The 17779-nt window shown below is 41.0% G+C and overlaps 2 protein-coding genes across 3 annotated transcripts in view; one reads left to right on the top strand and one right to left on the bottom strand.

The window, feature by feature from the left end:
• LOC139963814 (CUB and sushi domain-containing protein 1-like) overlaps positions 1 to 11512 on the top strand; it is a 13767-nt gene extending 2255 nt beyond the window's left edge. Inside the window, exons 2-4 of one of the 2 annotated variants that reach the window (XM_071964998.1) lie at positions 610 to 822; positions 1278 to 1358; positions 7049 to 11512. In XM_071964998.1, coding sequence (XP_071821099.1) covers positions 610 to 822; positions 1278 to 1358; positions 7049 to 7260 — 506 coding nt within the window. In that variant the 3' untranslated portion in view covers positions 7261 to 11512. Of the gene's footprint in view, positions 1 to 609; positions 823 to 1058; positions 1359 to 7048 lie in introns of both variants that reach the window. The other variant, XM_071964997.1, reaches the window with a different exon arrangement.
• Positions 1560 to 5333, bottom strand: LOC139963997 (zinc finger MYM-type protein 1-like). Its single transcript, XM_071965288.1, has 2 exons — positions 4887 to 5333; positions 1560 to 4623 (listed from the first exon to the last, which is right to left on the bottom strand). The coding sequence occupies exon 2, from the start codon at positions 4010 to 4012 to the stop codon at positions 2027 to 2029; it is 1986 nt and encodes a 661-aa protein (XP_071821389.1). The 5' UTR covers positions 4013 to 4623; positions 4887 to 5333; the 3' UTR covers positions 1560 to 2026.
• Positions 11513 to 17779: the final 6267 nt, after the last annotated feature.

The raw sequence follows: 17779 nt of genomic DNA, 5'->3' as shown, positions 1-17779 counted from the left end.
CTTCATTAAATACACTCGTTAAAGGCAACACTGAAGTTATTCGGAATATCTGTAGGTTGCAATTTCAAATACCATGTTGAAAATCCCATGAAAGTTTTTACATTTTTTTTCAACCAAGTCTTAGAATTGAATCTATTTGTATAGAACTTAAAATAAAAAAATATTATAAAAAGTTGACTTTAACATTGATATGTTGTAATATGGCATTTCATAAAGACTTGGTGCCAGATTCATGTTTCATTCCCTTGTATAAATATGCATGTATTTTGAGCAACATGAATAATATTCGTAATCAGAAAAGACAATGCTTAGTAGACCAATATATTTAAGTAAGGCTACAATTGCATCAGAGATAATTCGAGTTATTGGCATCTCGTTCTAGTTTCGAGACAGTCAATCCTTTGGACTATTACAATTGTATTTTGTTTGTTTGATTGTTTGTTAGTTTATTTGATTTTTCACAGATAATAAATATATAAATGTGGAGGAAAGTCCTTTAAAAAGCCAATACAGGCTTAACAAAGTGAAGGACTTCCAATATTTAGATTTTGATTATCCTTTGAATTTGATTATATATGAAATTGTGAGATTTTCATTTAATATTTGCAGAAGCTAACCTTTGTTCGATACCAGATATCTTTCTGAATATTATTGCACATGTCGGAGTCGGAGAAGACACCACAGAGATAGAATTTCGTCAATCCTTCATTGGAGGTGAAACGATCACTTTCCGATGCGAAGACGTTAGGTATCAGATATTAGATGGCCCGATCCACAGACAATGTATTGACGGGGAATGGACCGAACGAGCTCCAAGATGTGGTAAGTTGATTTTGGTTTAATATCTATCAACAACCGAGACTTTTCTTGGCTTTGTATCCCGAGTTAATGTTCTTGTTATTTAGAAATGCTATAAACTGGGTTTCTGTTTAACAATTTTGTCTATAATCTTTCATATAGACAATGAATTCTAAAGAAGAGAATTAGTTCACATTTGTAACAGCTCATCAACACGCCGTTTACCATGTAATCATACCAGTTGTATTTTATCTCGGCAGAAACCTCTCAGATAAAGGTTGGTGTGGATAATACAATATTAAAAACGGTCTCACCCGACGGTACGTTCATTGTTTATCCCATTGAGGGTACGGTCAATATAAACTGTCAGTTGCGGACAGGAGGTCGTATAGCGAACAATGCTACTATAACGACGAACAGTACAACTCAGCCGTCACAGAGAGCTTACATAACTGGCAAATTTAAACGTTTACCGATAGATAATCCAACTTCAGTAAACGACGGAACGTACACGTGTGAAGCTGGAACTCTGAGACACTCAATTAGGATCAAATTTCAAGGTAAGTTGAGAGAAATGCTTAACGCTAATCTGTTTAGACAAAAGTAAAGGAATATCATTTTACATGATTTAATTTAACCCCTTCAGAACAGTGACATTTTAAACAGTGGCGTAGGAAGGTACTTTTGAGTGGGGGGGGGGGGGCTGAAGACTGCTAGTCGGTCTGGGGGGTCTAAGTGGAGGGGGTGTCCCCTCCCCTTTGGATTTTTTTTTGCATTTCCAGGTGAGCTCAGATGCAATTTGGTGCAATATAGCACTCTTCAACACCCACTCCATTGTGTAAATAATTTTGCATTTTTACCTGGCCTTAGATGCAATTTGGTGCTCCAAATGAGATTTTTTTCTGCCAAAATGTTCTGAGCACCAAGGGCAGTTAGTTCCTTATTGATGATTATCCACAATCGCATAAACAAGTCATCACCATATTGAGAATAAGATTGGAAAAATCATGACAGATTTCTTTTAATTTTTGAGTGTTATATTAGACTCGATCACTCCCTGGTATACAGGAATAATGGCGACATCATCAACTACAGAACAGATTTGATGGATGAACCAGTCACCAAAGCGGGAATCCTACCTGGGACTTACTATAGGGGAAACCTCATGGGTACTACCCATGTTGATACAATTTCCAACCGTTATATCTTCAATGCAGAGTTACACATCTCATTCAAATTTACCGAAGAACCCCAGCCTTCGATCATTTGCTGAAACAAAGTCCTTGGCAACGAGATTCATTTTAACCATGTCCAACTTCTCTTTATGGCAATGTGCCAAGGCAACATTGTTCAATCTTTGTTGCGTCATTGTGGTTCTCAAATACGTCTTCAAACGATGTAGGGCGGAAAATGACCGTTCTGCCGTCGCAGTCGAAACAGGGATGGTCATCAATATTTTGGCCAACTTGACAACTTCGCTGAACATCTGCCCTCCTCCTGGGGCTTCTAGCAGAATGTCCACAACTGTCTGAACCTTCGTGACTAGGCGCTGGTGCACTCCGTGAGTCTGCTTTGCGACTCCGATCAGCTCTGGTAGCATGTTGAGCTGCCTCTGCAATCGTTGGCAATCAATGTCGTGTTTGTATAGATCAGCCACCTGTTGACTTGGTGTAACTTCGGGCCCAGTGCCGTCCCAGTTCGCAGCAGAGAGCAAGGTCTGCTCAATGTCCCTTGGAATCTGGAAGGACTCTTGGGAAAATCGACGTTCCATCTCACCGATGACTGTGTCGATGGCTTCACAGTACAGATGGCGGTAGTAGTCCTCTGGGGTTGCATATCTGTGAGCCGGCCCTCCATCATCAAGTCGCCGTGGTGGAGCTCGTGCTCGTGGAAGGCAGGGTTCAGCACCAACGACCCTCATGCAGCTATCACGGACACCTTGGTAGAAACCTGCAAACGTTGCCTCTTCTCGCTGATGTTTCAGGAATCTTGCTAGAACCTTCGCAGCTCTGGATGCCTCATCCAATGTGGTCTTCTTGTTCTGAAGCAACATGGACAGCTCTTCGGTGGTGCTGAAAATTAAATAGCACATCTTCAAACCAAAGAAAGTGTAGAACTTCTCCAGCTGGTTCAGGAGTCCTTTGGCCCTGGTGCAATATTCATCATGGCATTCATCGTTGATCTGTGCCATAGTGCCGATGAGGACATCATAGTTGGAGAGAATGCCTAGTAATGCTCCTGTACGGACAGTCCATCGTGTAGGGCACAGCGGCCGCAGACCGGGTGCATCTGGGGATACCTGATCCTTCAGTTTGAGGAACACAGCAGAGCGCTTCGGTGAAGCCCTGATCAGCTTCGCTATTTCGCTCACAAGGCACAGACTGTCCCGGATGATATGGCAAGACTTTGAAGCTTCCTGTAAGCAAAGATTCAGGCAATGTGCCCAGCAGTGCACATGGATGGCTGCAGGCTCCTCCTGTCGTATCCGAGCGGCTACACCCCTCAGGTGACCCATCATGTTTGCAGCCCCGTCATACCCCTGCCCACGACATTGCGAAAGTGGCAGAGCACATCGGATCAACACATCCTTTATTGCCTTGCTCAAGGTTTCGGCATCAGTGTGGATCACATGAACAAATCCGATGAGGTCTTCGTGGATTTTGAAGCCAGAGTCCACCCACCTGATGCATATCGACAGCTGCTCTTTGTTGCTCAGGTCACTTGTCTCATCAGCCATGATGGCGAACATCCCAGCCTCTCTGATGTCACTGAGCAGATCCCTCAGAACTGAATGGCCGATGAGTTGAATCATTTCATTGACGATTACAGGAGACAGATAGTCCTTGTTGTCTAGCCAGGTCCTGGTGTCCTTGTTGTCAATTGCAACCAACATTAACAGCTGCCTCAGGTTTCCTTCAATTTCTTTATGCCCCCTGATGGCTAGTCCTTGGCGAAGCAAGAATCGCAGGCAGTCCAGCTGTTTTAGCAGCATTTGCCTTCGTGTGGAATGGAGTATGCTGCCATGGTGCTCCAGCAAGCGATCCACACCATGCCCGGCCTGCATCTTCTTGAACACTACTTCTCTATGGAGGTCACCCTGTTGATGTCGCTGGAATGCAGAAAGGGCCTTTTTCCAATTATCGAAGCCTTTATCCGTGAAACTGGTTTCCACCTGTGTATTTCCAGCGATTATGTTCATGCTTATCGCGGACATACAGGTGAAGCAGAATATACTCCTTCTGGTGGCACACAGATGAAGCCATGGGAATTTATCGTACCACTGTACTTGGAACGAGCGGAATTCGTTCTTGTTTCCCACCCTCTTCTTTGTGGACAGGATAACTGCATCATCCTTGGGCTGGAACGGAGATTCTCGCCCAGAGTAGCATTCTGCATCACAAGCTTTTTCACGGGAGATGTCGTCTTCATATGCTCTATAATAATGGAAACAAATATATGAGCGTAAATGAAAGAATACCAAAATATCTCACATTTTTACAGTGCCTTTCGTCCCTAGAATTTTGACCCAACCAAGATTTGAATATGCCCCCTGGTGAAAGACAGCTGCTCTAACCATTGGATTACGCACTTGGTACATGGTTTTCGACACCTTCACAACCTAAGGTTTCAGTTCACTTCCGTCTTGGATGCAAACCAAAATAATGGACACTCTTACCTCATAGGTGGCCGTTCGGGCTGGGGGACAGCAGTGTTTGTGTTGCCTGCACTTCTCGGGTGGCACTGGTTGAATCTGGAGTTGTAGTGTCTTTCCCAGTATCGGTCTTGTCTCCACTCACTGAACCACCTGATGGCCCATGGGAGGTTCTATATATAAAAAAGAGGAATATCCATATTATATGAAATGCATGTCTCTATTCCAAAATTATAATGCATAGAATGGTGGATGAAACTTCAACCTTTAGGTAAATTTGAGGCATCCGGAGGCTTGGTTTGTACTTCGTACACATCCGCATTCTCCATTTGCCTTTTCATGTATACAAGAAAGTAGCACACAGTCACAATGTCATGCCTGGCAAACCATCATAGATCTGGCCTCTGGCAAGGAATCACAAAAGAGACAATCTCACCTTTCATGTGTGCTTGCTCTCGCAGTTGTGGTGTCGTCGTCGGCATGAATCTCTATTACATCCTCAGCGGCCGCTGCCGTGGATCTAAACCCCGTTGCCTCCTTGGCTGGCACACTAGTTTCACCAACTTTCATAGATAGTGAGGGGTTATCTGTGACATCTTCTGTAAGGAAATGTACATTTCGTTATGAGAGCTGTGTTTGTTGTGTCAAGACTTACTGTAATTCGCACATTTTTTTGCCCCCACCTCACCCACTCCCACCCGCTCCCCAAAAAAATCCGAAGTCTGGTGCTGCCACTGCCCAAGAGAAACATGTAGGCTTTATGTCAAAGCAAGTTGCAAATGCTATAATGCACTTGTCAATCGTATGACCCACCCGGCCACCTCCTATACCCCTGTGTTTCTATTTGCTTATCTTTCTTTCATTAACTTCTTAATAACTTAATAATTTAATTATAATTAATATTACTACTAACATCGCACTGCTTATGCTTGCTCTCCACGTCTATTGGATCAGGGTGACCATATTAATATCCAATTTAGCTCTTAAACAGTTCTTACTACTATGCAGGCCCATGGTTCGCATTAGCCGCGAGACTGGGCGGTTCGCGCAATTTGATCGCATTTGGAATAAACGATTAGTAAAAAGCCACTTGCGATTATTATTTTTCAGTTATCCCGTCTATAATCCATAAACATCTCGTAAAATTCCATGTCAGCCTTTCCTTCTATGGAATAAAGGAATGAATAAATAATAAAATCTTCCACGTGGTATCCTAACACCACACTAAGTCAATGAGAAATCTAGCTAAGCCTAACCATCTGTTTATTCGCTGAAATTGTGACGCAGTTATAAGATATCCATGGAATACTTTCCTTATTGCTGTTATCTTCGACCACATGGTAGCCTAACACCACACTAAGTCAATGGGAAATCTGCCTAACCGTCGGTTTGCCAATTTTTTTTTTGAATCACACTTTGCGTAGGATTCGGGTAAAAAATTATGAACCGGCTAATATCGCGTCGGGCGGGTACCCGGATAACCCGTGCAAACAATTCAATTTACCCAGACTAGGCTAGGTGTTCGAATCGTAAGGGATTAATTTTGTGGAGCTAAGGCTTAGCCTAATGTACGGGAATTAAGTACAATACACGGCTACATGTCCTGTACAGGGGAGTAACGAACCGACGGTCATAGTTTATATTATATACCAACCTGTAGGTTTAGCGACTTTCTTCCCGAAGAATTCCTGGAGGTTGCACTGTTTGCGGAGACGTTTTTTCCCACTCATTTTCGTTGCTTTCAATGATTTCCCCGGCCGTCATCGATATCGCTCACTCACGGAATATCGCTCACTTACTTGGCAAAACGGCATGCAACGGCATGCATGGTTCTGAACTTCCGGTTCTGAGATCGAGAACGCGGGTAGGGTGGCGAACAAATTCGTGCAATTCGGGAAGCGGGAATACCATAATTAAATGAGTAAAATGACAAATGTTGTTATCATTTATTGAGAAATGAAAAAGGGGTTTTTTGACTTGTGAAGTGGGGGCGGAATGATACTTCCGCCCCCCATGTTTTTCACTGGGGGGGGGGGGGGCTGGCGCCCCCCAGCCCCCCGGTTCCTACGCCCTTGATTTTAAATGCCAGATATTCGAGCTCTACAAGAACACCAGTATGCGTAGTTTACTTAGTAATGTATTAGGTTCGCTTGTGGTTGGCTCTCATAACCAATGAACTAATTAATAGTAATATTTTATAGTAATATTTCAACCAACGGCGTGTGTACAGTATTCCGTCAAATTAGTCTCAGAAGGGTTTAGTAATCATTGTGTTCATTGCCGGCTATATAATTTATCGCATATCCTATCATAACTACTTTAAATTTTGCATGAAACATAATATGAGAGAAAGAGGAGACAATAAATTAGTAGAAAATAACTTTGAACGTGATCGTATGTTTTGAATGATTGGCAATTTGTAATGAATATTCTTTGAAGCCTGAAGCCCGCCGCTTTTAATCCCATATTCCAAGTTCCCAATGCTATTCCAATCTATTTCATATTGTTTAGTCTTTACTGTTTCATATTTTCCAGTTTGAATCGTCATCCACAAACGTGCTAATTCTACTTTTCTGCTATATTCGTTGCTCGCAACAGATATCCGATGCCCAGCACCGGGATGTGATTCAAATGGCAGTTGGGCCCACGTGATAGCATCTGCAAATACATTAATTCCACATGCGTATATCCTGAATGAAAAGGTGACGCTCCGATGCAACCCTGGTTTTCACGCATCCAGTAACCAAGAATCACGTTGTAACTACCAAGGGCAATGGTCACCGCCATTATCGTCTTGTATAGCCGATTAATTCACGACAGACATCATCATCACCTTCATCTCCTACAGTGATATGGATAGAGGAAGGTGTAACTTTACATCCACCATCAATCAATGTCACCATATACCTTTACTGTGAAATTGTGAGCTGAGTGCTTCAGTCGTATCTGTGTGTTTTATATCATTTTCTTTTCATTTTCTTGTTATTTTATTTGAACAGTTAGATCGTAGCATCGATTTAAATGTAATCAATCAAAATAAATATCGCTTACTAGAAATTGTAAATGTTAATCCATGTATCAAGGAATTCTTGACACGAATGGTGTTACTTTTAATTATCAACTATGTGATACATTATATTAATTTAGGGAAACCTGAAGTTTTCTATCATCACCTGCACTGCTTTTATACTCGGATATATGTGCAGACGTGTAGCAAGTTTTAGTGTTGTAAAGGAGACAGTTAAAAGTTTGTCAATTTTGAGATTGATTTCTTGAGGGAATTTATGTTTTATTAACGCCATGAAACCCATATATGAAACCCATATAGACTCGACCAGCTGTTACGAATTGGATTTTACTATGGAGGGGGGGGGGGGGGGTGGTGGAGGTGGGAGGTGTGAGCAGGAAAGATGTTGTGTATGGAAATTATTTCTCGTGACAAGACTGTCCCGTCCGTTAGGCATTCAAACTTTAGAAAGAGGGCTAAGTTATAAACTTGTTTTTTTTTCATCACTTTAATTATATTTGTTAAACGACTTTGATTGCGTGTCTTATAAAATGTGAGCAATTCGCATGAACATCTTAGAATTTGTTGCGCAACATTATATTCACATATAGAGGGAATAGTAAGAATATTCTATTGATATTGTGCATTGATTAAATGATCAAGTAATTGACATATACCAATTACAATAACAGACTTTCACAATCTAGGATGTGTTAATGAGATTTCTCACTTTCTTATCCCTTATTAAACACACGTATACATTCGCACTTTTTGCAGGGATTTAATAATGCAAAACATGACACCCGGTTTAATCAACGCGTCGACTTGTTTGTAATCTTTAAGTTCTATGTAGTGGTTAGGTTAGATTAGCGTGTATTAGTGACATTAAGATGTAAATATTCATATTTTGTTTAATTTCAAAGGACGGTGCATTGGTATTGTAGATTAAGGATTTCAATTTTGTCACGATGCAAAGCATGGTTGTACCAACCATACCGTTAAAATAAAATACCGTTTCCTTTGACAAACACACCTAAAAACATTTTATTTTACCAGAGAATTGGTTAACACCTAAATTGAAAGACAACAAACACTCTAAATGGTCTGCTTTCTCTCAGATATCATTTAAACAAGTCTACATCGATGTCTCAGTCATGTGACAATCCCATCGTTGATTTGAGCACCACATGTACCTTTTGTAGGTGAAAGTTGTCAAGGAGATTAAGCGATATAGTTAGTCCGTAAGCGTAGAGTTATCAACATATAAGTCTTTTTGTTCGCCTGGTCATTAAAGTAAGTCATATTTATAGTTTAGACAAAGACGGTGATATTATTCAATACGGACTGAAATCATCAGGCTTGCAAACACTAATGAAGCTTCTTATTCTTCTTGCTTAATGTTGTGAGTTTTGCATTAACACCTCTAGCAGTTTCCGTACACACGACACTGCTTTAACTTTGGTTAGTGTTATATATTAGCAAATAAACCTTAGTATTAAATCTCTGACTTACAACTTGTTGCCGCTGCGCTCAGGAACTTTTTCCTACCACCCTTTGCCTTAATTTCAGTGCAGGCCTATTTTAGTTTCAAAATTATTTGAAAAATATGTTAGTGAATATTGGCAATATCTTTGTTCTTACCCAGGGGCGTTTGTGTAGGAGGCAACGCATTTCACGCACATCCCATTGGCGTGAATATAGCTGCATATTAGTTTGTGTTAGCGTTAACAGTAGCGTATATCAGTGTTTATCATTCAAATATTACTGTTAAAAGATAAATAATGTCCATGTATGTACTATATGACCAATGTTGTATAAACATGAATGGTAAAACAATAAAAAGGATTCATTTTTTTTTACTGTGCAATGATTCATATGCACTATAGACTGCATGACGTCGCATGCGCCAATACCACATAGCATGGGGATTAATTTTCAACTAAATCTTTTTTTGTATGACATACTGTAGCTCTCAATGTATTTGCCACAAAATGAGCTACCGCTATAGATCAACAAATATATCTCAGTGTTGGCAGGTTAATGTATTATAAGCGAAGTAAAACTTGATAGTATATTATTCGGTGATAACTGATGAATTTTGGTATCGCAGCTCAAGAATGAAACAAAGATAATATAATTTTAACAAAGAAAAAAATACAACGACATAATTTGCCATTATAACTGCTGCATTATAACTGCTGAAGCTAAGTCCAAATTGTATCGCTTTAGTTCGACAAATCTAATAACACCGAAATATGTAGTAAATGGATAAAAAAACGTCTCATATAATCCATACAGATCTGCCTTCAAATTTCATTTGAAGATAGCAATATCCGTGTGTCAGTCATGTAGCAGTTGTCCAATCATAGTTTGATATTCGGTTAACATACGTTCTATAAAAATTAAAGAACATAATGGAGATAGTCTACAGTCTGTAGAAGAGTAATCATCTTCTAAGACTTCCGTTCCTTCATTTGTAACTTCAGGATATTGCACAATGTAGTTTAAAGCACGTTGTAGTTTATAACAGTCAAGTCACTAACTAATATTAAGTTAAGTCACCATAGGCTCACAAAATCCCATAGGAGGTTTCCTTCATAACTAGCTAATATATAATTTTACAAGCCAAATTATTCGTAGATAAGTACAATCCTGGCAAGGACATCCTGATATTCTGTGTTTGGGATAATTTACACTGTACTTTTTATTTTTACTGTTATAGACCGTTTCTCTTGGTGCATCATCTCTTAGAAAATTGGGTAATGATATTAAAGAAACATAGAGATATCATTGAATTATTTATACATCAAAGAGCAAATGTAGCATATATTTGTATAAGTCACGTCTTTGGTAAGGCAGTAAGATACGGCTAATCACAAATGTTCTAAACCATGGCGTGTCTTTGGTAGAACAGTGAGATACGGTAATCACAAATGTTCTAAAACCATGGCGTGTCTTCGGTAGAACAGTACCAAACCGTCATCAAGAATATTCTAAGACAATGGCGTGTTTTTGGTTGAACAGTAGGGTACCGCAATCAGATGACCCATTCGCTAAGAACAAGCAAGATGTGTTCTCTACATCTCTTTAACTTCATCCAAGTCTTACTTGAAAGGTAAGATCGTATACCAAATCAAGGACAAGAGCAGCATCTCATATCTCTTGAGGTTCCCGGAATCACAAACTGTTTCATAGTTATACATTTCACATTCACCTTACAGCGGAGAGTCTTTCTGATATACTGCTAGAAACAGGCACATTGATCATGCTGAAGACAGAAAAACGAAACACAGCCAAATGACCGCACGAGTTGCAGCCACCATTAATTCCCACTGAATTGTAGATAATATACACGGAGAGTCGGATATAATGAATGTTTGTGTCTTCTACCTACCTTTTGCTGTGTAAACGGTTTAAATGGCCCTTGTTTGCAATAAGAACCCCGAATATATATTACAGAAATACGATAAGTCTTCTCTAGTTAATATTGATTTAGCGGTTGCATTTTTCATTCAAAATGTTCATTTCCTAGTTTGTTGGCTATCTCTATATTAGGAAAGATTAAGAATTACACTTTTATATGTTCGTATTTTATTGACCGATGGTAGCTGGTAACATGCTTTTACTTTCTCTTATTTTGTGAAGTCGTTAATGATCCGTGATATAACTTGGGTGGGTTTGTGTGTGGGGGGGGGGGGGGAAGGGTGACAACCATTCACCCATTCGCCAAAATTAAGGAACGAGGAAAGAGAAAGAGGAGGACAGGAGAGAGGAAAAGAAGAGTAAAGAGAAGGAAAAATAGGGAAGTAATAATAATGAGAAGAGAGAAAAGAGAGGCAGTGGCGTTATAAGGGAGGGACGGACGGTCCTCCCGGGTACCAGTCAGGGGGTTACCAAGCCACAACCACCAAATATAAATTACAATAAATATTTATTGATGGGCATGCTAGTGGCGGCCAGCTATATTGTAAATCATTTTGTAAATCATTGTCATGGTTTATGCCAGTCTAAATTGTGTTTAAAAAAAATCATATTTTGAACAAACAGTAGGAAAATAAGAATGAGAAATCCTTAACATATAATCAATCCAACGCCAAAGATAGCACCATTTACCATCTTAGCCACCTTACATAACAAACGTTTTTTTTTCAAAGGGGAAGGGGTCAACTGCCCCGGACACCATCCCTTGCACTAGGTGACAAAGGAAGGATCCCCCGGATGCCATATTTTTAGGGACGCCACCGAAGAGAGGGAGGGAGAGATAGAAAGACGAAAGAAGGGGGGGGGGGGTGTCGCTGGCGCTTAGGTAGTGTCGTGATGGTCCCTTTAAGAAAATGGCCCAATCACTAAAAAAAATCTTATACTAAGGGTCTGGTATATACGCACACAAAGGCAAACCTATGCAACATTTGGACGTTAGATAATGTTTCTTGATTTCATAGGTTTGTATGTTTCTGATAATGTGAATGTGCCAAGTGCTGTACCTAATCTGACCAGTGAATATACCCAACATTGCTTTTCACATGTATATACTTCTGATACCATATGCGGAAGTGGTATGCCTGGGAGAAAATTACAAATTCGTCACTCAGGAAATCTGCAATAAAGTTCATGCGACCTTCATTTTTGGTGGATTATATCTGTTATTAGTGATTCCAATTGACATGAACATTAGAACCCAGTGCAAGTTGACAAATGATGCAGCGAACTGGAACCCCAGCCCCCATTTTGCCCTATGTTTCAGGATAGAATACCCCTCATTTGTTCGAACCCATGACAACTAACAATCTGTGAATAATATACTTCGAAATGTGCACATTATATTGCACCAAGTCGGTCAAAGAATGACCCCAGGGCCTCAGATATATAGGCCTATAGCAGGAGTGGGCAACCTTTTTGAATGAATTGGCCAGATTTTAGGGGTAAAAGATTGACAGGGCCGCACCTAACCAACGACCTGATGTTGATTTCAAACCTTTGATTCCGAGGACGTTCAAGCAATAGGTGTGTGTACCAGTGGCATAGCCAGAGGGGGGCCAGGGGCAAACCCCCCCAAATTGTTGTTGTTGTTGTGCTACAGTCTTGCCCCCCCCCCCAAAAAAAAATGAAATCTAGTGATGTATTAAAAATACTTCTTTTTTACAATTTATCGAGTTCTTATCACAAGTATTCATACCTTAGGGTTCATGTCCATACTTCATATAAGGTCAGAACTTGGTAACCAGACCGAGATATTACACATTTTGGGCCTTCATCATACCCACATGCGGAGACCGTTGATCAATATCGTCCTACAGAATAAGCGCCAATAATTTGGCCGGTTGTATAACCAGTACAAACTAGCGCTAATATATATCGTTTTTCTGGTAATTCCTACCATCAACCATCACGAGGTTGCCCCCCCCCTTAAGAAAAATCTTGCCCCCCTAACAATAGAATGCTGGCTACGCCACTGGTGTGTACTAATCTGTATTCACCAAAACATGTCAATAGAGTCCAGTTGATAATTAATAGTGATGATAGACCTACCTGACAGCATAATTAGTGCAGATAAATTCTTAGCAGCTAGCTGTTTTTGTGATGATGTCAAATAGATTGATTTTTTTCTTGAGACATCTCACGGGCCGCAAAAAAATCACTGGCGGGCCGCATGTGGCCCGCGGGCCGTAGTTTGCCCACCCCTGGCCTATAGGAACGACGTCCCCAGACATATAGGCGAAGGAAGCTAGCCGCCGCGACTGCATGTGAGTTTCTCGACCTACCGTCCTGGGAGTCATACCACAAAATGGTGCATTTCCTCATACGCCATTATTAATCATTTAAATAACTAACTAATTAGGCACAGCCCAGATCCGAGTTCGTATAGTGAGCTTAGCGCAAATTTGGCCAAAAGTCGTCAAACGCCAGCATGTTAAACCCCAATGACTTTAAATGCCACCCGTGACACACTTCCAATGGCACTGTGTCAGTTTAAATGTTTTGCTAGGTCTACGAGAAACATTTCTATGAAGTTTGAAACAAGGATGGCAAGACAAACCACTTTAATTATGTTTTCAGGACCTCACACGTGCGTATGTATCGTCAGACTTAGAATAGGTCCCATGTGAGTGGTGGCTAAAGTGATGAAGGCATCAAAATAAATCAGTGGTTGTTCGTTGGAGTCCTCATGCAAGTTACCTCGGTTGCTAGGTGGATCTGCATCTGGTAATCGGGCGAATTCTGGTCGGAGCGTACTATGTAACCACCGTGTACCCAGGGACGTAGCTAAGGCCTTGTGATTGGGGGTGGGGTGTAGTGGCTGAAAATCCAACTGGATGGGTTTTGAAGCCAGAAAATTCCGACTGCTTCTTTGTACCCCGCCCCCCCCCCTCCCACCCTCGCGCTACTCGTCAACGATACATACGGTCAGTGTCATTCAGACACCCAATGTTTCGCGACTGCACTTTTGTTCCGAACTTACGATACATTTGTACCCACTGGTACTCATTTCACAAACTTATTAGCCCCCCCCCCATCCCAACCAAATATTTTGGGAAAATTCGGGCAATATGCTGATAACTTTTCTGGCACCTACTGAAAGAAAGATAATTTGCAAATTACTTTCAAAAATACTCCTTTATAAAGCCTCGAAAATCCTAAGCTTAATGTTTCGGCTTATGTTTTTGCTTTTGAAAATACTAGACTGTGATGAAAGCAGTTAATAACTTCTTCGGTCCCCAGCAAGCTTCGAACACATTTACACTCCTTCCAACTTTCATTTCCTTTTCTTGTAAGTGAAAATTTCTCAGTTTTTGTGCAATTGATTATCCGATTCCTTCCTGTTGATGTTATACATGTCAAATATGAGATGTTTCATATAAAATCTCTTAAATTAAATTAGCTTTTCAATTCGAAATTCAATGACGTTTTAAGTTTGATCTTTCTTCTTTTAATTTTGAATTTTATCTCGAAATATTCACTTTTGTCTTAAAAAGCTTTCATTCTGAATATTTACCTAATAATTTGAAAATTCAAATGGGTGACCTAATTGCTGTCTTGTTCATTGTGCGGTGCTAGCAGTATTAATAAAGCATCAAGAACGAATCACAAATGCCTCGATAATCTTTGCACTTTTCACCAAATTTCGGTTACACGTTATCATGATAACAGGGGCGGATGCAGGATTTTTTGACGGGGGGGGGGGGGGGGGGGAACTGACTGGTCCAGCCGCGCCTGATCGTAAGACTATCTAAGCGGAGCGCCACCATCAGTTGGCGCGGAGCGTACCAGAAAATGTTTGGCTTTACAACCCCCCCCCCCCCCCAGATGGCCGGAAACGGCACTTCCCGAGTATTCTAAGCTGCATGTACCTAGCCTGAAAATATGGATCTCATGTCTGCAATTTCTCAATTGATGAGAAAAAAACAATCTATGAAATATGGTAATACATATCAGATGAGTTGAGATGATACAAATATCATAATGCCTTTAGCCACCAATCCCCCTCCCGTTCCGTCACCACTGTTTGATGCAGGGCCGGATCCAGGATTCTGGAAGGGTGAGGGGTTTGGCCTCCAGTGATCCTAGGGTCTAAGGGGAGTGGGTTTCCCTCTATCCATTGTGAAATTCTTGGATATTTAAGTACAACAGGGAACCCCCTTCAATTTAGCCATTCAAAGCACCTACAAAAACTCACTCGGCGAATTGTATCTGCATCAGTACGAGTTAGCTATTCATGGTAGATTGGAGAGAACAAACGCCGTGGATGTTTCTCAATGAACTTTCGGACCACTTCGTCAGTGTCGATAGGAGTGTTATAATACGTGTTAATGAGAACAAGAGCTGTGAGACGTTCCTTGCCCATTGTTGATCGGAGAACAGTTTTATGCCTTCTCACCGCAGAAAACGATCTCTCATGAAGAATTCGTCGGCGCATCCTATTCAGCCTACCGCTCTGCCACCTCACCGCCCAAAACAATTCGAACACCACCTCAATTTTGAAACTTTTCGGTCTGAAAATTGAGATTTTTAGGCATTTTTTGCACGTGTTGCACGCGTGCACACTATAGTTCATTTGACGGAAAAGACACACCTGGCTGACTTGTAGGGATAACCGCCCTTCTAACCGCCCTTCTGACGTCCTACATGTTTAAAATTGGCGTTTAATTAATTATTTTTTCTCTCTCTTTTTTTTTCTTTTTTTTTGGCCAAGAGCAGGGGGGGTCCGGACCCCTGGACTTCCCCCTGGATCCGCGCCTGGATAAAGATGAACTGATGAGAGTTAAAAAAAAAACATTCAAAGACTGGACATTCCCTCTGAAATTCCAGCATATTCTGCTTATGTGTGTTTAGTCACATCGTATCTGTCAACAACTACGTACGGCATCCCATAAAAGCTGAATCCTTCATGAAGCTTAGCCGCTCCTATCGTGACGTTATCCATTTTACCGCGCCTACTTCAATAGCTAATGTGATCGCCAAATTTGTGGTAGGACAAGCACACTTGAAATGATGGGGTGGGGCGGGTCATTGAATGTGACTCCCATGTGGCGGCCGGGTGAGAAAGAAAATAATTCAAAGTTCAGAGGTCAAATGGTGAATTCTGAGGCATATTTAGACAAAGTTAGGTCCATATTTTAGGTCTTAACACAAAGTTTGAGCTAAGTAAATACTTTTCATATTTTGAAATATCCCCCGACTGAACGTTTGCCATTGAAGAAGATCCTGCTAGGATCGTTTAGTCACGCCTTATATGCAACTAAGCAGGATTTCTGTAGTGGATAAGCGATTGCTAACATTGTTTTTCTCCTTGATTTGCTTGCGTCAGTCAGTGCCAGTGTGCTATCGACAACACTAGGCAAGGGCGGCGGAAGCACTTTTAATCTGGGGGGGGGGGGGGGGCACCGACGTCGAAGGGCACTTTGCAGAAATTCGATTGGACTGATGCAGCCTGATATTCAGTATACTATATATACTATATATACTATACTATATATGGTCTATCATAACGCGAATGTGTGTATGGACGCCTTAAACAATTGTACAATTGTGCTATGGAACCAACTGTGGCTGGTCTTGAACTCGACCGAGTCGTCGGGGAACATGGCGAATTTCGGGAAGGGGGCGACCGCACCCCCCCCCCCCCCCTGAGCAAATTTTCTTTATGATATCGCTAGTAATTTCAAACTAGACAATGATTAGATGCTACTTACAAGGCCTGGGAAGTGTCATTTCCAACGATCTGGGTGGCATTTTCGGCTAAAATTTTCTTGTACGCTTCGCGCCAACTCATGGTGGCGCTACGCTTAGATAGTTTGCCTACAGGAATCGCCCCTACCTTGGCAAATTACTCGCTACACGCCTGTTCGAATTTGTAAAGCAAAGAGCAGATATCACATCACATCAGTGAGCATGAAAATGCATGTTCCAGGATGAACAGCCTCAAAACTGTATATGTGTGTAGTCAAAGGCGTAGGAGCCCAATTGGATTTGGGGGCTGTAACGACTTGCCCGAAAAATATAACCAACATTTTTTGCGCGCTTCGCGCGCGTTCAACACGTTAAGGTCATTATCATATAAGCAAGCATCGGTCATTACATCGCATGGAATCGTGTGCCGTACGGTCACTGAAAGTTGCGCAGTATACCGCCGGATGCTAATGTAAACAACGAAATGTCTTATGTAGATTAGGAAAAAGCATACAGGTCCAGTTATGTCAAAACTCTCTTTACAGTAGTAATGGCGAATTAGTCGACCAAGCCTAGAACTTCATTTTAATTACCAAGGAGATAATTTTTAAATTATTCATTTCCTTAACCTACATTATTGCTATTTATTTTTATTTCAGTAGGTGCCCGACAATTCTCAGCATATTGCCCGAATTTTCAAGGGGAAAAATTGGTTTGGAGGGGGGGGGGCTGCAGCCCCCGCCTCCTACACCTATGTGTGTAGTGTTCGGTTTCGAAATATCTGATATCGGAAATATCTGCTATTTTTCATTTCCTTCAACCAAGTTTTATAATAGCCGTTATAAGAGGTTTTAATATTTCTACACCAATAAATTAACTGTGTCTGAATTTTCGAAAATTTCCTCACCAACATTCTTCATCCTACTTCCCTCTACTAGTGCAATTTTGACCTGTCTGTTAGGGGTTCAAGGAGGTTTTTCTATATTGGTTTTCCATAGATTGAATTTTGTGCAACATTATGAATTGTTTTGAAGTGATTTTATTCACAAGAAATGTGAATTTTTAAATTCTGAACAAATACTAGGCTTAAAACCTTGAAAAGTGGGGCTTTCGGATATTGTGGGCCGTGACGTAGAAACGCCTACAAAAGCAAT

Source organism: Apostichopus japonicus, chromosome 22 (genome assembly GCF_037975245.1).
Source record: "Apostichopus japonicus isolate 1M-3 chromosome 22, ASM3797524v1, whole genome shotgun sequence".
In the NCBI taxonomy this organism is placed as follows: Eukaryota; Metazoa; Echinodermata; class Holothuroidea; order Aspidochirotida; family Stichopodidae; genus Apostichopus; species Apostichopus japonicus.
This window is presented reverse-complemented; position numbering and strand designations above follow the sequence as displayed.

What these genes read in the sequence shown, in the direction of transcription:
- LOC139963997 (XM_071965288.1), bottom strand. Translation starts at nt 4,012, where the DNA reads ATGTCCGCGATAAGCATGAACATAATCGCTGGAAATACACAGGTGGAA.